We start from the raw sequence: 23,749 nt of genomic DNA on the forward strand, positions 1-23,749 counted from the left end.
GAAAAGCCACTTAAATAAGTGTCTGAATTTATGCCGTAGATCAAAGAGCTCATGGCCTTTGCGTCACTCACCTTAATAGTTGATAGAACATGCTTATTACCATTCTGATTGGCAAAACACAAAATAGCATTTGTAAGACTTGGGGTCCGCAGAGAAATGCTCCTTGTCTGTTTATTCCAGGATGTAAAAATATTAAAAGAGACAGGCAGGTATTTGACTGATCAATTGATACAAATACCATCAGTTTCCCAAGAGGAGCATCAAAAAAGAGAACCCCTTGACAAAACCACTACTTGGTTCTGTTATGACTGACAGCAAGGCTGTTCTCACTGCAGTAGGGGAAGTATCTCAAATCCACTTCAAATGTAGACAGATGGCTGTGTTATCTGTAAACAGGTAGTCCTTGCTTACCAACCGCTAATTCAGCGACCGTTTGAAGCTGCAATGGTGAACAAGGGGTACTTACAACTGGTCCTTGAAGTTCCGGCTATTGCAACATCCCACAGTCTTGTGAATGCCATTTGCAACCTTCCCTGCCAGCTTCCCACAAAGTCAATGGGGAAACCAGGGAAGGTCACAAGTCGCTTTGGTAAGTCCCCCCTGCCTTCCTACGCACTGCCCTGGCCCTCCTTTCCCGGGTCTCCCTGCACTTGCATGCATGCACCTGTGCCCATAGCAACCCCTCCCCCAACTCACATGTTGCCTGCACTTGGCCTCCTCCATCCCTCTGCAGCACCCCCATGCTCCTTACTGGGTACTCCCACTGCTTTCTACTTAATGACCCACATGTCTTGGGGTTACGACGGCAACTTGGACTGCTTGAATTCTCATAGCTTAGCAATGCGGTCAGTTGATGCGCTTTTCAACTGCATCGCTTAAGACAGCAATCCTGGACCCAACTACCATCGTTACTCAAGGACTACCTGTACACCAAAAGTGAAACAGGTCAGTTGGTCGACCTAAGGGGATGAACTCTGATGTGGCTTGTGCCAAAGAGTTTATGAAGAAAAACTTTAAAACAATAGGGGTTAAAATGCAGCTGTTTCACCCCTTTCTGAATGAAGTGGGGGAGTATGGCAGGTCTTTGGGTGCCATATCAAACCTGTTTTGTATAAATGAAGAGAAGCTGGTCTAGTATGTTCTGCTTTTCAGATTGCATGCATCTTTTGCATTTGGATAAATGGACAGTGATTGGCTGCACCCTCTGGACTATGTGAATAACCCCCATTGACAGTCATGTTGTGAGAGTCTCCAGCAAATACTCTCAATATTCAATAGATATCCACAGGACCCCAAAGGTTGTCTACTTTTACTGTGCAAGATACTTCGGTGGTTATTTCACACCTAATTAATTGGAATCCACCCCCTTCACACATAACGGACAGAATGTTTTTGGAATTTATTCCTTTCTCCTGCCTACAAAATACTAACCCTGTAACAATGTGAGGTAATGCTAATTAAACTGAGATGATCTGGTATTTTCACATGCTCCAATAAGCTCTGTTTTACCACAATGACCCTTGAGATGTCTTGAGCATTCCAGGTTCTCCATTCCTAAGTAATGAAAGGCTGCAATAGAGGACGCTTATCCGCATGACATTCCCGCCTGCAGTCAGCAGGACTAACTACGGAATAAACACAGATAGGTGTTCGCACATTAAGTCAAGGGAACCTCTCCCGCGCAGAGTCGCGCAGCCTTCTCCCGGCGGGCAGATTCGCTTCGCGCGCTTTCTTGCTCCGCTCGTCGCTGTCGACCAGTTCAAGCTAGGGCGGCCGCTTTGCTCCCCCTGGCGCCTCTCCAGCGGTGCTGCAAGCGCCTGAGCTGTCTTTTGTGTGGCGCGGCCCACCCGTGGGGAGTGAACAATGAACGCGGGACAGGCGCCGCCGTCTATCTAGTCGTCGGCTTGACTATGCGAGCGAGCGGAAGCTGGACGCTCCTCCTGGAGGCTCCTGCTGTCCCTCGCGGCACTATGCGCGGGAGCCCTGAAGGCAGGAGGGGCATCCGTTGAAAGGCACCGCGTCCCAGACGAGGGGAGCTCTGGGGGGAGCCATGGGCGGCGCGCGAGCACGGGTGGGTGCCCTCAGTTTGTGCCTCAGCCTCTGCTCGTTGGCGCTGCTCGTCACGGCCATTTTCACCGACCACTGGTACGAGACTGACCCCCGGCGCCACCGGGAGAGCTGCGGGGACCGCGCCGGCAGTGCCCACTCGCCCGAGCCGCGCCGCCGACTCCTGCCGCTGCCGCATCTGCCCCTGCGGGACGCCAAGCACCGATTCCTCCGCGGCGGTACTGCAGCGGCAGGTCTCCCCACCGGGGACCTGCTGCTGCAGCTGGAGAACTGGCGAGCAATCCTGGGGCTCCGGTGGCTGCAATCCCGGTGTGGCCGGCCGCTCTTCGCCACTTACGCTGGTCTCTGGAAGAAATGCTACTTTTGGGGGGTCGACCGAGACCTGGACAGCCTGGTGGACAGAGGTGAGGGGGCGCTCCCAGGCGGGGCTGCAGCTTGCATTTTCCTTTCCCCACCGTTACCACCACAAGTGCTTCTCCTTCACGGCCCGTGCCAACTGTGAAATACAATGGGCCCCACCATAATTTCTTCACTGTATCAATGCATGGTGTCACATGGTGTGTGTCTTTGTGTATGTGTGTGTTTTTCTTTTGCATTTGCACCCCCTTTTCTTTCCCCAAGAGTCTGTCACTCCACACCCACAATTATGTGAATTCCATCCTGAGACCCCTGGAATCTCGAACGTATAATCTCTCAGAGCTGTTACTATATGCACTTGTCATCTCCAGTTCAGAACTCCTGAGCATATACACAAATACTCCTTTTGCACACACACCTAGTGCCACCTCCACACAAAACCATTAATCATGGCAATGCCCCTTTGTTATCCCTTCTCCTCTTTCTCTTACATTTTTCTGGTTGTTCATCACGGTGCTGATCATTGTCCTCATAGTCCTCTTGTGCACTGCAATGCTGCCCATAACTCTTTTGAATACTAGTTGTGCTTTCTACCCTTCTGTTTTTCTCATGGAGTTTTCAGCAAATGTAATACTAGATGGGTGGAAAAAAAAACACCCTGATGACTACATGGATATAGAAGTGAATTCCCCAATATGGCATTTATGCTGCACATCACCAATAGGATGCATTTTATTACTGACCAAGGAGTAGGAGAATGCATACTATGTTCCCTAAGCATTTATTTTTTAAATTTATATCACCGCCCATCTCCCCCAATAGGGGACTCTGGGCAGTTTACAATAAAAGGTTTATGCTCATCTGTTAATTTATGGACCACAGTAATCACACAAATACACAATGAATCCAGTCTGCATCAACCTCTTTGTAGTCGAACCCCATGTATTTAGCCTGCTTGCTTAACTGCAGTAGCTAGCAAGGTATCTCTCTTACTTTCCCATGCATTATGCATCTTCAGTACTCTGTACAGTATGTAATGTTAAGTTTACTAAGCAATTATTCAGCATGCCATAGCACCTGGTTTGGATAGCTACCATTCTGCTTCAAAGCTCCCAAAACAGAGTAATATATAATACATAATATAATAGTAATAGTATATATAATACATTTGTTATAATAGTGAATCTTTTCCCCTCAATATGCAAGGATCATCCACTGGTACCATTTCTTTTATTGCATTTACACAACATGCAGGCTCTGCCTTCAAGAGTATCCTTTCATTCTGAAAATGCTCTGGAGCTACTGCACTCTCCTGATAATGCAAAAGCATGGTGATCTTCTCTTTTCAATATATAAAGATCTGTCCAGTGTCCTGCCTTGTTGAGATGGCATTTTTTTCCTTCAGCTGACAAACCATCAACCGTGTTTCTGAAATAACATGACACACGTCTTCTACTCCCCAGAAACTAGCATTTTGACCTTTTGCTTTTCTGTTTATATTTCCAGGAGGCAAACTCTCATGCCCTCTATATTCCATATATAAACATTTTATATGAGGCATTCCCCTGAACTATTCATGTTGTTGTTGTTTATTCGTTTAGTCGCTTCCGACTCTTCGTGACTTCATGGACCAGCCCACGCCAGAGCTTCCTGTCGGTCGTCAACACCCCCAGCTCCCCCAGGGACGAGTCCATCACCTCTAGAATATCATCCACCCACCTTGCCCTTGGTCGGCCCCTCTTCCTTTTGCCCTCCACTCTCCCTAGCATCAGCATCTTCTCCAGGGTGTCCTGTCTTCTCATTATGTGGCCAAAGTATTTCAGTTTTGCCTTTAATATCATTCCCTCAAGTGAGCAGTCTGGCTTTATTTCCTGGAGGATGGACTGGTTGGATCTTCTTGCAGTCCAGGGCACTCTCAGAATTTTCCTCCAACACCACAGTTCAAAAGCATCGATCTTCCTTCTCTCAGCCTTCCTTATGGTCCAGCTCTCACAGCCATATGTTACTACAGGGAACACCATTGCTTTAACTATGCGGGCCTTTGTTGTCAGTGTGATGTCTCTGCTCTTAACTATTTTATCGAGATTTGTCATTGCTCTTCTCCCAAGGATTAAGCGTCTTCTGATTTCCTGACTGCAATCAGCATCTGCAGTAATCTTTGCACCTAGGAATACAAAGTCTTTCACTGCTTCTACATTTTCTCCCTCTATTTGCCAGTTATCAATCCAGCTGGTTGCCATAATCTTGGTTTTATTGAGGTTTAGCTGCAAGCCAGCTTTTGCACTTTCTTCTTTCACCTTCATCATAAGGCTCCTCAGTTCCTCTTCGCTTTCAGCCATCAAAGTGGTATCATCTGCATATCTGAGATTGTTAATGTTTCTTCCAGAGATTTTAACTCCAGCCTTGGATTCCTCAAGCCCAGCTTGTCGCATGATGTGTTCTGCATACAAGTTGAATAGGTAGGGTGAGAGTATACAGCCCTGCCGTACTCCTTTCCCAATCTTAAACCAGTCCGTTGTTCCGTGGTCTGTTCTTACTGTTGCTACTTGGTCGTTATACAGATTCTTCAGGAGGCATACAAGATGACTTGGTATCCCCATACCGCTAAGAACTTGCCACAATTTGTTATGGTCCACACAGTCAAAGGCTTTAGAATAGTCAATAAAACAGAAATAGATGTTTTTCTGAAACTCCCTGGCTTTTTCCATTATCCAGCGGATATTGGCAATATGGTCTCTAGTTCCTCTGCCTTTTCTAAACCCAGCTTGTACATCTGGCAATTCTCGCTCCATGAATTGCTGAAGTCTACCTTGCAGGATCTTGAGCATTACCTTACTGGCATGTGAAATGAGTGCCACTGTTCGATAGTTTGAACATTCTTTAGTGTTTCCCTTTTTTGGTATGGGGATATAAGTTGATTTTTTCCAATCTGATGGCCATTCTTGTGTTTTCCAAATTTGCTGGCATATAGCATGCATTACCTTGACAGCATCATCTTGCAAGATTTTGAACAGTTCAGCTGGGATGCCGTCGTCTCCTGCTGCCTTGTTATTAGCAATGCTTCTTAAGGCCCACTCAACCTCACTCTTCAGGATGTCTGGCTCTAGCTCACTGACCACACCGTCAAAGCTATCCCCGATATTGTTATCCTTCCTATACAGGTCTTCTGTATATTCTTGCCACCTTTTCTTGATCTCTTCTTCTTCTGTTAGGTCCTTGCCATCTTTGTTTTTGATCATACCCATTTTTGCCTGGAATTTACCTCCAATGTTTCTAATTTTCTGGAAGAGGTCTCTTGTCCTTCCTATTCTATTGTCATCTTCCACTTCCGCGCATTGCTTGTTTAAAAATAATTCCTTATCTCTTCTGGCTAACCTCTGGAATTTTGCATTTAATTGGGCATATCTCCCTCTATCACTGTTGCCTTTTGCTTTCCTTCTTTCTTGGGCTACTTCTAGTGTCTCAGCAGACAGCCATTTTGCCTTCTTGGTTTTCTCTTTCTTTGGGATGTATTTTGTTGCCGCCTCCTGAACAATGCTGCCAACTTCTGTCCATAATTCTTCCGGGACCCTATCTACTAAGTCCAGTCCCTTAAATCGATTCCTCACCTCCACTGCATATTCCTTAGGAATATTAGTGAGCTCAAATCTAGCTGATCTGTGGGTCTTCCGTAATCTCTTGAGTCTGATCCTAAATTGTGCAAGAAGAAGTTCGTGATCTGAACTACAGTCAGCTCCAGGCCTTGTTTTTACCGACTGTACAGATGTCCGCCACCTTTGGCTGCAAAGAATGTAATCAATCTGATTTCGGTGTTGTCCATCTGGTGAAGTCCATGTATAAAGCCGTCTCTTAGGTTGTTGGAAGAGACTGTTTGTTATGCAGAGCGAATTGTCTTGGCAAAATTCTATCAGCCTATGTCCTGCTTCATTTTGTTCTCCCAGGCCATACTTACCTGTAATTCGAGGTGTCATTTGACTGCCCACCTTAGCATTCCAGTCTCCCGTGATGAAAATAACATCTCTTTTAGGCGTGTTGTCCAGTAGGTGCTGCAGATCCTCATAGAACAGCTCTACTTCAGCTTCTTCAGCATTTGTGGTTGGGGCGTATATTTGGATCACTGTGATGTTAGATGGCTTGCCCTGAATTCGAATTGAGATCATTCTGTCGTTTTTTGGGTTGTATCCAAGCACTGCTTTAGCCACTTTACTATTAATTATGAAGGCTACTCCATTTCTTCTGTGGTCCTCTTGTCCACAGGAGTAGATCTGGTGGTCATTTGATGTGAAGTGGCCCATTCCAGTCCATTTCAGTTCACTGACGCCCAGGATGTCTATCTTTAATCTTGACATCTCACTAATAACCACATCCAATTTGCCCTGGCTCATAGATCTTACATTCCAGGTTCCAATGGTGTGTTGATCCTTAGAACATCGGATTCGCCGTTCACCACCAGCACCGTCGGCCGCTAGCCGTCCTTTCGGCTTTGAGCTAGCTGCGTCATCACGTCTGGGGCTAGTTGAGCTCATCCTCTGTTCCTCCCCAGTAGCATTTTGACCATCTTCCGACCTGGGGGTCTCATCTTCCGATGGTATACCGACATATCTCTGGTTGTACTGATCCATTTAGTTTTCACGGCAAGAATACTGGGGTGGGTTGCCATTACCTTCCCCAGGGATCGCATTTAGTCTGACCTCTCTGTCATGACCTTCCCGTCTTGGGTGGCCCTTCACGGTTTAGCTCATGGCATCATTGAGGTGCTCAAGCTCCAGCACCACGACAAGGTAACGATCCTTTGCTGAAGGAACTATTCATACTAGCTCCATAATGATGTCTCCAGGTAGGGTAAATGGACTTTCAAATGGCAAATGGAGTTTAAATTCTTTTACACTAATGAGCTCTAAACTTGCAGTCACTTAGTAGCAAAAAGATTTTTAGTTTATAGCTGATAGCTCAGTTAAGGTGTTCACTCAGAATGCAACTCCTGTTGTACTAAAAGGCATATTCCCAATCCATATTCCTGCATAGATTATTGGGAAGAGAATTAAAAAAAAAAGAAACTTACATAATAACACTTGAAAAAGTGTATATGATTCTAGTAATTAATTTCAAGAAGATACTGTACATTTGGAAAAAATTCAGAAAGCACTGAAACATCTCTGCTATGAGGAAAGGCTGCAGTGCTTGAGACATTTTAGCTTAGAAATTGCGTAGGGACATTGTGAGGTAGAAAATTATAGACAAGATGGAAAAAGTAAGTAAGGATGTGCTTTTATTCCTCTGCCATACTACTAGATCCTGGGCTTATCCGTTAAGGAGCTTCAAGGTGCTGGTGATCACCTTTAAAGTCCTACGTGACCTGAGGCCTGCCTTTCTGTGAGGCCACCTGCTCCAAATAAAATCTCCCTGCCCTGGGCAATCCTGTGGAAAAGGCCTGGTGAGAGTCCCCATGCCATGTGAAGTGTAACAAGAGGGGACTGGAAGCTGTTAAAAATGTGGTTTTTTAAATGAGCAATTGGGGACTGAGGTGAGGAAGAGAGATGCACTTGAGCTGCTTGATGTGATGTTATAATTTTATGTTGTTATTATTTTGAATCTATTGGTAGTAGTATTATTGACGTTTAATAATTTTGATAAATATTGATTTACTGAAATGTGTAATATGTATTGCATTCTATGCTGCAAGCTTAGAGTATGTGATTGAAATTTTATTTATTTAAATTTTATCATGCCTTTATTATTTTTATAAATAACTCAAGGTGGGGAACATACCTAATACTCCTTCCTCCTATTTTCCCCACAACCACCACCCTGTGAGGTGAGTTGGGCTGAGAAAGAGTGATTGGCCCAAAGTCACCCAGCTGGCTTTCATGCCTAAGGCGGGACTAGAACTCAGAGTCCTGGTTTCTAGCCCAGACCAAACTGGCATACAGTAGAAGCATTTGTAATCAATGAGTAAGCAAAGTTCATGCAGCTGATAATGTAGCTGTAGAATTTATATTGAAGATGTAGTGATGGCCATTGGCTTTGATAGCTTGAAAGGGGATTACCCATGGAGGTTAGGGTTATCAGTGGCTCTGTATTACTTCCACCAATCTTTCTTAAAGCAGTGCTTAGTGAGTACAACAAAAGAGTAGTACTTTGCTCATTCCTGCTTATGGGCTTCCTAGAAGTATATTTTTTGTCACTACAAGTGCTGAATACTGGATTCCTGGGACTTTTCTTATGTACTTGAGCTCCCTTTGAGGGATGACCTCAAACATGCAATATTATTCTCAGCTATTACTTGGAAAGAAAAGCGGTTTCAGAGAAAGGTAATTTGAGGTAGTGTTGAATTGGGCAAGGGAAGTATTAAGTACAACCTCACTGACTTCTCTTCAAATTGCCCAAGCTACTGGAGAATATTTCCAAATCAGCATTATTTCATGATATTTTATCATCCTTCCTAAAAAGAAACAATGTTCTCTTTCCCACTCTACTTTAGCCTTTTAAACTCTGTCAAATAGATTAGAAGGTATAGTGACAGTGTCACCTAGTAAAAATTTCTTGGCTAATTGAGAATTTGAACCATAGCTTTTTCTGCCATAATTAAGCAACCTAATCACTACACAAAACTGAAATGCTTTTTAAAAAGTGTCTGGTTTAATTTTCTGGGTTAAATAAAAATGTAGGTATTGCTCTGGAAATTGATGTTCTTTTCCAGAGATACTAAAAATTGTTTTTGCTTGAACAAATTGTTTAACCGGTTAGTGATATTTATTAGTGATATTTATTTTTTCACATACAAAATATGCTAAGTGAAACTCTACAGTACTTGCACAGGTATTTCCTGAGAAGTGATTCAATGAGGACGAGAACAAGTCCCAGAACAAAGAAATTGCTAGGTAGTGTCATGTTTCCATGTTAAGCGTAGGTACATATGATTCACTTATATTATGCATGGGAAACATACAGGGACTTAATTGTGTAGGTCTTTTATTTGTTGTTTTGTTTTTAACTTTTTTACTGAAAACTGCCTTATCAAGGCTTAGCCTAAAAGATAGGTAGAAATAAATGTATAAAAAGCATCTTACTTGAGGGCTTTTGAGTTGAAAACAACAAAATAAGAAAATTAAGCTTCATATAAGCTTATATCGTGTCCTAAGTCAAGTTTAGAAATTGATTGGAGAAAAGCAGTTATATTGTCTGAGTTCCAGTTGTTTAAAAAAGAGTCACTTATGGCAAGAGACAAATGGTAGAGTCTGAAAGTTTGTCAGCAGTCAGAAGTCAAACCAGTTGAAGTTCTAGAAGGTAAAGACAAAAGAGCAAATGTCAGGATCCAGGCAGTACAGAGACAGTGCATCAGGCGGTAAGGATTCAAGGCAAGAGGGTAACAGGTTTACAGGCTCACTACTAATACATGTTGCTTCCAGCAATTAGCTACTGTGAAATGTTTCTTACTAAGCTGATGCCTTGTCATTCCTAATATGGCTTCAAGATTATCCAGACATGTTGTGCTATTGTCATATATATATGTTTACTGCCCATATGCTCTCCCATGCAAGCATGCATTTTGGTGTGTCTCCACATTGTGATATGCAAGCTGGTGGTGCTGTCATTCACAGGGGCTGAAAACTGAGCAGACAGTCCTAGGACCTGTCTTAGGTCCTGAATCACTTGGTTCATAGACCCCAGTGGGATCTTCCAACCAATCTTCTCCTCTTAATAGTCTTCCTTTTACAGTATAGTACCATAACTACTCAACAACTTGTTCCCTTTTTTTTCTTTTACTAAACAGTGTTGCCACATATTGTAACTTCTATAACTCTGTGGCCTTTTAAGGATGAATATTGTTTTACAGAAAATTATTTCCACTGTGCCCTCACACACACACACCATTTTAAATGGGCCCTGCATTCTCAGATCCTATTATTGGTTTGAAGCCAATAAAATATAAAGATGCTAGTCTATGCCTCTGGCTCCTTGTAAGCATTGGTTGCACCAGGATTAAAGGCAGATTTCTCATGGAAAAAGAATTAGCTTGAAGCCCAAACAATACCTCATCTTTATTCATATAGCTCAGTGCTGCAGAGATATATAGCTCATTGAAGAAACCCATGTTAACTCAGTGAGCAACCCATGTTAGCAAGCTCTTCCTCTCCATACTTGATATTCAGAATGGGGAAAAAACTTTTACTCCATTCAGAATTTTTATTCATTGCAAATAGCAAAAGGAGATGTTTCAAGTCAGGCACAGAGGACTAAATTCCCCCTTTCCCCCCAGCATACTCCTAGTTCAGGTCAGGTTCTATTGCACTGGCTGTTAAAATAAAAATTTATTTAACACCCCCCCCCCCGATGAATATTATGTCTTGTTTGGGCCATAGCCTTTGATTTGCAAGGCACAATATCTTGCAGCCTTTAGTGCCATAATACAGACATTTCCTTACCAAAGTGCAGCAGAACCTTATGGATCACAAGTGTAGCTAGAGTTCTAGCACTCACATTTAATGAAAGCAGCCTATAGAATTGTTTAACTTTTTCCAGAGCTCTTGTGTAGTAGGAGGGAAAGAAAAAGAACTGGATTCAAACTCTGGAAGCTGAAATTTAGCAATTCTTTGAAATTAGCAAGTTAGCAGTTCTGCATTTCCAAAAAGCTCGCTCAAGTGCTGAAGTAAACAAAAATGATTTACTACCAGTAACTTAAATCTACATTTTAGAAAGAAAGTTTAGGTTGAGCCAGGCAGTTACTGTGTTGGCAACATAAAGGAATATCTGAAAATGAGTGAATTCTTTTTATATTTGATTTATAATAAAATCACCTTGATAATTACAGTAAACAATTAGTATCTCCTCAATGTAACCTTCCCTAACCTGGCCCTCTCTAGGTGCAGTCTCAAGATATATATATGGCACCAGATGTGAGAAGGCTATTCTAATATATTAATATTATCTTTGTAAAATGATACACAGCCAATTTCTTCTGTTTATTAATTCATCTATTTAGTAGTTCATTTATGCTTGTCCTTTTAGTAGTTTATTTATATTTGTCAACTTTCAGCAATTATCAGTTTGTCCATGTCCACAATTCCTAAGGTGTTTATCAACTTTCCTTCAGCCTTCCTTTACTTATGTTCATTGAGTTTGAGCTTTCTGAAATCTAGCATGAATAACTGTGAATGAATAGTTTTGAGAGGTGAAACCTTACAAGCAGAATCTTTCTGAACTACTAAGCATGACTAAATTAAGGTTATAGATTGTTGATGATGACTTAGTGTTGGTTTTGGAGGATTCACTAAAAGGAAAAGAAGCATTAATGGAAAAATGAAAAGAATTTGGTACACTAGCAGGTTTTAAGATTAATAATCAGAAGATGATGTTAACAAAAATACGGATCAAACAGAATTGACGAAGAAAACAGGTTTTAAGTGAGAAAAAAGTAAAACATCTGGGTATCATCATGACAAATATGAATTGTATGTTATTTCAAAATAATTATGTTAAGACATGAAATGAAGTTAAAAAAGATATATTAAGATAGGAGAAATTACAATTGTCATTGTTGGGGAGAATTTCTGTGATATGTTTTGCCTAGAATAATGGTTTTGTTTCAGACAATACTGGTTTTGACAACTGATGCCCCATTTAAAAAGTGGTAAAAGGATATATCTAAGTTTGTTTGGCAAGGGAAAAACCTTGCCAAACAAACTACAAGTTAAATATAAGGTGTTACAAGATGCAAAGGAAAGAGGAGGATTGGGTTTACCTGACTTGAAATTGTATTTTTCAGCTTGCTGTTTGGTTTGGATGAAACAGTGGGTATTGCTGAGAAATAGAAGACTTTTAAAGTTAGAAGGACATGACCTGAGATTTGGGTGGCATGGATATTTGTGGTACAATAAAGTCAAGGTTAATGTGAATTTTAAAAATCATTATGTTAGACATGCATATTGAGAATATGGAATAGTTACAAATCCAGGTTGTGCCTGAAAACAGCTTTGTGGCTGTCAGCACAAGAAGCATTTTATAGATGAGAAATAATAGGCAAACACAAATGGTTAATGCTTGGTGGACATGCAAAAAAGCTAGAAGATTTTGGGTTCAAATGCATACACTGATTTAGAGGATTCTAAAGATTAACAAATAACTGAAACCAGAACTTTTCCTTTTGGAGCTGGTGGATGAGCAGTTGGAAAAAAAAGTCATGGAACTTTGTTTTCTTATATGAGAACTGCAGCAAGATTTTGTATGCACAAAGATGGAAAGTTTTGGCAATACCTACAAGGAGGAATGGTTGGTGAAGATGATAGAACTTGCTGAGATGGCCAAATTGAACTGTCTGGTTAGAGAAAGACAGTATCTACGTATATTGCTGACTGGAAACTCCTTATGGACTTTTGCATAAAACAGAAAAAATATGAACTTATGATCTATGGTTTTGACAATCTATCATCTTCACCAACCAGTCCTCCATTGTAGGTATTTATTTATATTTTTTATTTATTTATAAATTTATTCACCACCCATCTCTACCTCATGGGGGACTCTGGGCGGTTTACAATAAAATGCAGTTAAAATTTATAACCATTTCAATACAGCAACACAATAAAATAAGAATATAATAAAATCGAAGTGGCAAGAGATTTTAATCAGTCAGTGAAAGTAACAGGTCCCTCACAGACACTTAGGGCGCTAGCCATCCCCAGGTATAACTATTCCCCCTCCCATTCCAAGCCTGCTGACAAAACCAGGTCTTTAGTCTTTTTCGGAAGTCCAGGAGCGAGGGGGCCTGTCTGACCTCTGGGGGAAGGATGTTCTAAAGGGCGGGAGCTACTTTACCATTACCAAATCTTTCCATCTTTGTGCATACAATATTCTCACTGCAGCACCACCATCTCAACTCTGCCACAGGTCATCCATAAGCACGATCAGCGCTGTCTCTGTACTGTGCTCCAGGCTGAAACCTGGCTGAAAAAGTCCAGATAATCCATTTCTTCCAGGGCCCTCTGATCACCCTTCCCTAGAAAAATTGTCCAGGACTTTGGGTCTGGTGATAACTTCTTGTGGAGGCGGTATACCTCCCTCCCTTCAAGGAGGTTAACTCATCCACGACACCTCCTAGGCGGTCTTCATGTCAGAAGGGGTATGGATCTAATAAAGAGGTGGTGGGTTCACAGCCCCAAGGACCCCATCCACTTCCTCAGGAGTGATAGGTTCAAATTTATCCCAGCTAATCACACAAGATCTTGCCTCAGTCACCTCAACAGCATTTGCTTAGTTGGAGTCCAACTCTTAGTGAATCCAAATGACTTTATCTGCCAGATAGTTAAAATGTTCCTCACAGCAGCCCTGCAGGTATATCTTGTGACTGGTTCCACTCCAGCAAGGACTAGTCATCTAAAACAGGGTTGCTCGATGGCTATGCACAGATGTGATAAGGAAAAATAACTATATTTTGCTGCTCTTAGTGCCATGATGCAATCCGTAATGTGGGTTCTTACTTGTGCTTGGTTAGATTCACCCTACCTGTCTCTTTTGGTGCTCCATCGGGAGTCCCCTGACGGGAGGAGATGGGTGGGGACAAATGAGATAGATAGATAGATAGATAGATAGATAGATAGATAGATAGATAGATAGATCTTCTGGAGCAACTCAGAAAACCAAGGAGTACCACAGAATCCATGCCTGGAGAGAGGCCACATGGGAGCAGTCTGATCCAAGGTGCTAATCACATGCCCATTTCAAGCTGCAATAGGGTCTCAATTGAACTGCCTATCCATTCTTCAGGAAAACCCCCAAGTTCCCTCTGAAACCCAGCAGGGTCCAGTAGTCATCTGGGGTAGTCCAATCTAATCGATTCTACCTTCCTGTGGGTGGGAGAAGTTGGGAAACAGTGGCAAAGTGAAAAGCAGTGAGAGTTATCTGACCATAGCAAATGGTATCACATCACAGTTGCCCCAAGTCAAAAAACAGACCTAACATGTGACACACACACACACACACACACACACCCAGTATGTGTTTGGCCCTCAATCACTTGGCTCAGGTCTATGGTTGCCATAATGGGCATGAACTAGTGAGTCACCTCCAGGTTCTACGCCATACTGGGGCAAATTGAAATTCCCAAGAACCATTGCCTCAGGGGCTCAACTGCTAACCCAATGGTTAAGTCTAGCAGCTCAGGCAGAGATGTTGCTACACAGCAGAGAGGCCAGTATAACAGCAACAAACCCACCTGCTTCCTAGCATCCAACTTTCAACCAAAGGTTTCCCACATCTGGGTGTCTGCAGGACAGAGCTTCTGAAAGCCATTACGATCTCCCAAATAACATGTAGACAAGTTTACTATGTTTGGTTGGATATTAACTTTTATGGGTGGTAAATGAGGAAGGAAAGAGATATTGACCCAAAATTCTGCTCATTTTTTGGCTTGACTGCACACACTAATTCAAGACTCACCAAGTAGTTTAAATTTCTGCTTATCTTTTTTTGCAACTTTTCATGTATTCATGTTAAATGCTATCAGATTAATATTCCATATTCCATGAAAACATTGGCTATTTGGAAATTCCCTTTGAAAAGGGAATTATGATGGTATGGGATTGAAACAGCTATCCTGTTAGAGTGATATTAACTGGCAAGGGATTAACATACTTTATAAAGTCTTACTAACGTATGTTAATCCTTTCCCAGGTAATATCAATCTAACAGGATGGCAGTTTCAATCCCTGTATCATCATAATCCCTGTTATAGAAAAAGGCATAGGTTTCCATTAATAATGCTTTCTGTTCCTCATTCTCCCAGAAATAAATAGCATCCAACTGAATGCTCTGGGAAATGACCTTGTAAGTTCAACTATTTCTATGAAAATAAGGTCCCTGAAGGAGTGTAAAGTTTGAGGAATGAACCTTATGGCTCCCAGATATGCTGGACACTGGACCAAAGCTGCTATAATTCTCAGTCAGCACAACTAACAAGTACACTGTTGAAAAATTTGGAGTCACGTCACTTTGGAGGGCATCCGTTGGAGAAGGCTGAACTAAAGGTCTAAGGTAGAAGACTTGACTGCTGAATCATAAGGGAATGAGGAAAAGACAAGATGGTTAATGATGTAATTAAGCAAGCATTTATGATTTTTTAAAATAAAAAAAAAAGATAGTGCCTTCAAAGAGCACTACAGAGCAGATTTTCCTAAGACTAATATGTTTCCCTGCCTCATAAGGATTGAAATCTAGGATCTCTGCAACTAACTCTGCATCAGAGTCTATCACTCCAAATTAAACTGTTTTTCTTAGTCATTAACCTAATGTTAAAAGGGGTATGCAAAAGCCATTGTAGTAAGAATTGCTGTCAGTCTGTTTGAATTTTGGGACTGAAGTCTGATGCCTCATTTTCCTTTTGTTCCTTCTGCAAATTGGCTTTTCCATAAAACTAGTTCTAACTAAGATTCCCATTACTACCCAATGCAGACTGACTTCCAGTAATTCCCATTAAAGGATAGTTTAATCCAAGGTTGCTGGAGGGAAAAAACTGCCTGAGGAACAAACAGGCCAAATCACATTTCAAAATCATTGTTTCTGTGGTCCTTTTAGTGAAAAGCTTGCATCTTATATTTCTTACTCCATACTTTAATTCTTCTGAATCAACATCAGCATGTAGATAGGTTTCTAAAATGTATGTGTCACTTAATTTTATTACTGTTTTTAAAAACTAAGAAAATCATATAAGCAGGTATTTCTTAAGATAATATGGGCGGTGACTTATCTGAAATATAAATAAATAAATGGCATATCAGAGAGGCTAGGCAAAGAAAACATTGTTAATCTTAATGTTTCAATATGATGAAAGTAGGCACAAACATTCTCTTGATTGTCTTAAATCTTAAATTTTATGGCTTTTAAATCTAAAAGAAAAAAAGAACAATAATCAAGAATAATAAATGATAATACAAAAAATGCAGAAAAGTAAACCAGAAAATAATTAAAATATAGGAATCTCCCCAAAGGACAAAAAAGGAAAGTTTAAAAAAATCACATTACTATATATTAACACAGCTGAATATACAATGGTATTCGAGTCTTTGTACACGGCCACACAAAATTTGTACACAACACGGCCACACAAAATTATGTGATCAAATTTTTCAGTGCTGGAAGAGTCCATTCATGTGCAAATTGTGTAAATGTAGATTTAAAGCAAGATAATTATAGAGTTTTGCCACTGAAGTATTGTAATATATTTAGCTCCTGCCCATGCATAATTAATCCGAAGTCCTTTGTAGCTTGGTAAGTCCCCAAATTTCAGAATATAATTCAGCATCACACTCATGTCTTTGATCCATGAAATTTCTCTTCCATTTACAACCTGATGAATATTAGACTAAAATGGTGTCAATGTACATTAGGCCCAGAACATACAAGTAATAGTCCCTTCTTCCATATTGGACTTCCAGCATGCAGAAGGTGAAGCCCAACCCTTCCTAATTGTTCTCTGAAATGTCCAATATATTTGAAAAATAATCTTTGGTTGACCTAATCTCATTTTAAAATCATACAATATTAATATAACATTAAGACCCTAACTGTCATGAGTAAGGATGGTGAGCAGGGGGCTCCCATCCAGACTGTAAAGCGCATGCGTAGCACTGAGGAATTAGGTAGCCATTCCAAGAGACACAGATCGGGCCTGCCTTAACCTTTGGGGTTTATATGTCTGGGTTTTTCCCACGCTTCTTCAGTTTGTTAGGATTTTCCTGTTATGTAGCAGCAATAAAACACTAGAGACCTGTTCCTTGTCTCAGCGTGGTTCCTGGCTGTTAGGACACTAATCCAGTGTTTCTTAACCTTGGCCACTTTAAGATGTGTGGACTTCAACTCCCAGAATTCCTCAGCCAGCATGGGTGGCTAGGGAATTCTGGGAGTTGAAGTCCACACGTCTTAAAATGGCCAAGGTCGAGAAACACTGCCCTAACCTATTAATTTGTTAAGAGAGAATATTTTCCGTATCTATCTCAATACATTTCTTAAATTGTAAATAAAAATTACCTGTATGTTTAGGAACTTCAAAACCATTTCCTAATTGTATTAATGGTTTAGGAATTTCAGACTCAGTTAATGCATCAGGCCTAAATTGTAGAGCCAAGAGATGTTTTAATTGCATATATTTGCTCTAGATTGTCTTGAAAATTGGACTATAAATTGTTTTAATTGTACTGCTCAATCAGAAACAGTGAGGTTTGTCACTCCATTGGGGATATGCTTTCTTGTAAGCAGCAAAAATGTAAAAATGGATATTTAAGTGCTTTCATGGTCATAATTGGCAGAATCATTGTGTAACATTTCACTGCTTGTTTCTCTAGGGAGACCACTTAATATTTGTAGTCAGCCAAACCAAAGAACAAAAGAAAATACCCTACTCCACTGCCATAGAAGCTGGGATTTCTCAGTCTCATCCTAATTGTGATTATTCTGTGCATCTCATAAAATTTCAGATAGTTTTGCATACTGTAGCAATGATTCTTGACAGAAAAGGATAACTAACGAACATTTGGTGTAAGTCAACCTATTTCCAGAGTAAGCTCATCTATCTGATAAACAAGATATGCATTTGAAGCACTATTGACCAACTTTTGCTGCTGTATTTGGCAATTAATATAATAGTACTAATTCAATATGCCTATCAAATTATTACTGTTATAAAACAAATATTATTTATAAAGCATTAAATGACTTTAGACCAGGATATTTGAAGGATTCTTTCACAGGAACCTACCTATCAGCTATAGTAATCTTTAGTTGTCCTCCTCCTGTTCTTTGCCAAAAAGGAAACATGGTTAACCATGAAACAAGAGTTTTTTTTTTTTTTTAATGGCAGTACTTCTTAAGTGGAGCTCTTTTTTCTAATCAGTGTTAGATAAGTGGATATTTTTATTGTGGCAAGCTTTTTAGTGCTTTTTAAATGATACTTCGTCTATTTTTTAATCTTTTTCCTGAAGTACTTTTTAAAAGATATTCTGTGCTCTCAGTTTTTACGTGTTTTGGATTGTAAACCAGTTTGCAGATCCCTTTGAGGGTCAAATATAGTATGTAAATATGACATTTCCAAAATCAAGGATTTGAGGATAGCAGCGTAAGAAAAGTTCTGGAAATTAGCATACTATAAACCTATCTATGAAACCTCTCATCCATTAAATATGCAACCAATGTTGCAATGGTCCTTTGACAATAGGCCAGAAGCAGGTAAGAAGAAAAGCTGTTATACAGGAGTTATAACAGTGATCCTAAACAGTAGAGAATTACATCCCTTTGACTTACAGCTGATATCTAGATTGAAACACATAACTGACTGCTTCATGCTCTATCTCCTGCTTGCTAGTATGGGTTTTGCTTCAAGGTACTAAGGGACCGTGTTTGGACAATACACTGGACCCAGTTAGCTGCTACCCCAGGGGATACATCCCTGTGTGCTGGGAGCTGGTGATTCAAGATCCCATCTTTGTCTCTCAGCTACTGCAAAGGTGGGATCCTCCTGGATTTTTAAAAATCTGTTTGAGGAAGAAGTAAAAAACCAAACCTGTAAGGGCTGTTATGAATACTCCAGGCCAGTCATTTCTGCCCCCTTTTACACCTCCCCATCTTTAGTGGGGTGGGGGGAGGGTTAAAAAATAAAATGGAGAGAGATGACATTCCTACAATAGGCGTGTTTATATCAGGGGAAGCTAGGTTAGCAGGAAACTACAGGCTAGTAGTTAGTAGCTAACACCTTCCAACCTCAATGCTGGCTGAGTTATGGTGCTTATACTGTAGTATCCCCTATTAAACCAGTTACATACGTTTTATGAATGCAATCGTAAAGTTGTGATTTGTCTTGTGGGTCTCAGTACTGGCTTTATCTGCTTAGTATTTATAACCTGTCCAATCTCAAAGAACTCTAGGCAGTGTACAACATCAAACAAAAATATAATAAATAGCTAAATTCAAAACAATAACAAAACCAAAAATTAACAAAAAAAGAAAAGCAAAGATAAAACCCAAGGGAGGCATCAGAGTCAGTGGTGGGAAAATGCAGGAGGACTACAATTAGAAAGATGATGGCAGTCCCCACCCCTTCACCCCAGTTCTTTGAACAAGGCAAGGTAATTATGTTATAAACATTTCAACTGCACAATAAAGGACTCTTTTGGAACTACCTCATTTACTCGATTTCTGTATGCTAAAGAGCCATCCCCCAGATTCTGTTCAAAATAATTCATTAAATATTTCTGTATTTTCTAAAGGTATTGCTCAGAGATGTACAGCAATCAAGTATCACTTTGCTACACCAATACGACGCTTATGGAACATCCCTATCAATTTAACTAAGATCATCCAGCAGGATGAATGGCACTTGTTACGTAAGTACTTGTGCATTTAGGTTGAGCGTGTGGTCTTCCTAATATGATGTGATCCATTGATATAGGGCAGGTTACAAATATGAACATAAATATTAATCATATGATGCTACCAGTTAAAACTTCCAGTAAGCTGAACAAAAAATATTGCACACCAGCTTTGGGAATGTCAGAGTATCTTGTATAATCCACCATCCTGTCAGTTTGTTAAATAACCTCTTAACAACCATAGGTGCAGCAAACTTTCCGTCTAGAGTAGGGTGGAATAACCTTTTGATGGCAAAAGACTGCCTATTTAATAGTACTATTTTTTTCAGTAACTGAGGGGCAGGAAATGGGGTAGAAATGGTTGCAGAAGTGGCCAGCGATAATTTTTTAGGGTAAGGCTTTTTAAAACCTTCTTTAAGACAAGAAAAGCTAATCAGAAGATGTGCCTATCATTTTTTTCTTATTAAAATGGGCAAGAAATAATAGCTCCATGATTCTTTATCATAAGAAAGTCACAATTGGTTTAATATGGTTTATTTCTAGGAACGTGCACACATGAGAATAGGTTTAATGTAAATTTAATGTGCGCAGATAATATTAATTTATCACCCCCTTCACTTATGAGAATAGATCTAAGAAGAATTACAGCAGGTTTTCTTGGGATGGCAGCAGCTGTTCTTCTCTGCGGGTGCATTGTAATTGCAGTTGGTTTCTTTTGGGAGAAAAGCCTCACACAACATGTTGCTGGTCTTCTTTTCCTCATGTCAGGTACACTTTCTTTATGGCCTGTTAATTTTTAAATGTACAGTTACTCTATTTTTACTGCTAGAAATGGGAAGAGTAATTTGGGGGACTTATTCATTTATTTTGCTGTTGTCTCTTTGAAATTTGTGGGGCAAATGCCTTCTTTTCACAATTCTGCATGGGTTGGGAGAAAGACAATCTGAGTTATTTACTTCTGATATTTTACACTGCACTTAAATCTATAAAAACTGATTTGAGATTACCAGGTCACATACGCCTGTTAAATGGTTCAGAGTTGACATGAGTTTCAGGGGACCAGTAGTACCAGAAGACAATAATCAAAAATTCCTACATTCTACGCTTAGCAAAACCTAAGCCAAAGCCAGCTTTTACTAGGCTAGAAATGTCAATAAATATGGGTGTACTGAGGCCTAAGTGGTGCTTTAACTATCATCAAGAAAGCCTGAACTTGAACTACTGTATGTCTCAACCACTTAGAAATGGGATATACAATAGCTGTAGATATAAATTATATTATATTGGGACATGCAGAATTTGAGTACCCACAGATCCTTGCCCCCCCAACACACAGCAAATCCTCAGGCAAGTAATTTCTACAGATCTTTCTGAAGAATCAAAATGTTCTGTATGTATATACCATCAAAGCTGTATTTTTCTGAGGTTAAGCAATACAAAAGGTAAACAGTTCCCTTTTTTTAAAACACTCTGGCACAGAGTTAAGCTGAACAGTTGTAAATCAGTTCATTTACTATCCTACTGAGTTAAAAAAAAGTCTAAATCAGTCTGCAGTCTTTCGTCAATGTTGCAAGGGCCAGATAGTCACAGTATACAGAGTTGTAGCAAGAAATCCAACATCAAGTATAAGATGATGGTCCAGAAACCAAGAGATAGTCCAGAGACACAAGAGCAGGTGAGAGATACTTAATAGCAAGACAAACTATCAGTAAGTTGTTCCGGCAAGGCATCGGCCTTCTGCAGCCTTAAATCCATGTCCTCTATGCTCCTGGTGTCTTTAATATACTAGGCTTTTATTGTTAATTTTTATTATTTATACATCTTTTTATGAATTTTTACTTCGCCCAGAGTCTATTAGGATTGGGGCAGGCTATAAATATTGTAAATATAAATAAATGAAACAGGCAATTGAGCCTATGCAGCCTGGATATTGCTGGATCCAATCCTGCAGAATTTCAGCTCTTTTCATAAACCTTCCTTAACAGGTTATTGATTCCTTTGCCGTGCTAGTCCATGACCTTTCACCAGTTGCCTCTTGCATTCTCAGGGGCTGGGAACCATTGCCTCTAGTTCCAGGTCCAGATTCTCAGCAGCAGAGTCAGCAGTTACAGAGCCTGCATCTGGCCTCTGAGTGCTAGTGATGGGGCATGGCTCACTGGCATCTGAGGTACCAGTTTTGAAAAACAGGATGCATCTGGTTTGGGTCTCAAACCTATGAACTAAGGAGGAATTAAATTGGGGGAGGAAACACTAGAATACAGAAATATCCAAATAAATAATTTTTATTGGAAAAAAAACCCTAAGGAATTCCAACCCCAATACCTATCTAGCCAAGGTGATGGCAACAAAAAGATCTTTTAAATTAATATATGATAATATTGATAGAAAATTGGGCACTTAAGACGTGCCAGTTCCCTTTGGAAACTAGGGAGGACCTTAGGATTGAATCCCAGATTTTGGGATTGAAACTTCTGAAGTCATTGAGAAGTTGAACTCTGCCTGTTTGCTCTGAATGTCTTTTGTGAAACTCAGAAATAAAAATTTGGATCATGACTACTTTAAAATAGTAAATTATTATTAGAATAAGACATATTTGTTCTACAATAATAATTTAAATGTGAATTGTTGTGTTTCCTATTTTAAATCTGATGATAGATGAGTTGTATGACAATGTATCAATGCCATTTTTGTAAGTGTAAATTCTTAACACAAAATTAAAAGTTTATGTGTATCCAGTTCATTTATTTTGGGAAATTCCTACTTGTATAAATCTTGTAACTCTGTGATATGTTTCCTTTGTAGGCATCTTTTGCACTATTTCTCTCTGTACATATGCATCAAGTATATCCTATGACCTAAACCGCCTTCCCAAATTCATCTATGGTCTGCCTGATGATGTTGAACATGGATACAGCTGGTCTATATTCTGTGCATGGTGCAGTTTAGGACTTATTGTTGCAGCAGGATGCCTTTGTACCACTTATCCATTTATTAGCAGGACAAAGGTTAGCCATCTAAAATCTACCAGAGACTCTTCTGTATGACTATTTATAGGGGAATTTTTTTTGTTTTTTGTTTTTAAGGCAATAGGAAGAGTAATCTAGAAGGAGATATATAAGGGAGCTTAATTCAGAATCCAAGCACAGATAAAACCCCAATCCTTTAAATACCAAACATTGTGTCTTACCAGCCAGGAAGCACAAAGGACATCTATGCTTCCATGGTGGCTGATATATCAAGTTCAGACAGCAAAACTGTTGTGGAACTGATGGTAATTTAGCACAATATATATGCATATGTCACAAATGAGATGGAACTATTTCTACATGAACAAGAAAACTGTGTTAATGTTTTAATTGCTGTTTGCTGTCCAGAGTCACAAAGTTGAAATGGGTGGCCATATAAATTGGAATAAATTGAATAAATAAAATGGCTCTTTTTTAGAAGTTGGTATGCAAGGTTAAAAAACAACAACAAAAGCACTACTGCCATTCTATCCAGTTAAGAATATTTCCTTATTAGTCTTAATTATACTTTATATCCTTTTTGTTTTTTGTCTTGTTAGGTGAAACTTAGTCTTCTCTTTTAATTATCTTAAGTAGTTATCAAAATGGTGGTATGGGAGAGACTTCAAAGAATTCCTGTGTTAGAAATGAATGAATCATTTGTTTTTCAAAGAAATAGAAACAGGAGCTGGAGTGGAGTGCCTTCCAGAAGGCAGTGGGCCACTTTAGATAGGAAGATTCCTGCTTGTAAGGTATTTCCCTGAAACATCTTCATATTTCATATACAACCCAATGCCATCTATAAAAAAGATATAAATGTATAAAATGGATTATGGCATTTGCATTATTGGCAACAATGTCTGTTGTACAACTCAGTTTCTTTGTCTAAAAATAATTTAATGGCATAATATCTTCCTCTGTTAATAAAATTCTGAACAAGTGACTTGGATATGGCTCTCCTTATGA

The 23,749-nt window shown here is 39.9% G+C and overlaps 1 protein-coding gene across 1 annotated transcript; it reads left to right on the forward strand.

Moving 5' to 3' along the window:
- The first annotated feature begins 1,698 nt into the window (after positions 1-1,698).
- On the forward strand, positions 1,699-23,732 carry TMEM178A (transmembrane protein 178A). The gene is made up of 4 exons (XM_063302047.1): positions 1,699-2,471; positions 19,677-19,793; positions 20,409-20,546; positions 22,581-23,732. Exons 1-4 carry the CDS (start codon positions 2,051-2,053, stop codon positions 22,820-22,822), a joined length of 918 nt encoding a protein of 305 aa, XP_063158117.1. The 5' UTR covers positions 1,699-2,050; the 3' UTR covers positions 22,823-23,732.
- Positions 23,733-23,749: the final 17 nt, after the last annotated feature.

This window comes from Candoia aspera, chromosome 1 (assembly GCF_035149785.1).
Source record: "Candoia aspera isolate rCanAsp1 chromosome 1, rCanAsp1.hap2, whole genome shotgun sequence".
Lineage (NCBI taxonomy): Eukaryota > Metazoa > Chordata > Lepidosauria > Squamata > Boidae > Candoia > Candoia aspera.

Bases quoted from the DNA above. Each gene is read 5' to 3' on its own strand.
- TMEM178A (XM_063302047.1), top strand. From the start codon at position 2,051: ATGGGCGGCGCGCGAGCACGGGTGGGTGCCCTCAGTTTGTGCCTCAGC. The intron at 19,794-20,408 runs GTAAGTACTTGT...TTATGAGAATAG, and splicing joins GGATGAATGGCACTTGTTAC to ATCTAAGAAGAATTACAGCA. The intron at 20,547-22,580 runs GTACACTTTCTT...TTTCCTTTGTAG, and splicing joins TCTTCTTTTCCTCATGTCAG to GCATCTTTTGCACTATTTCT.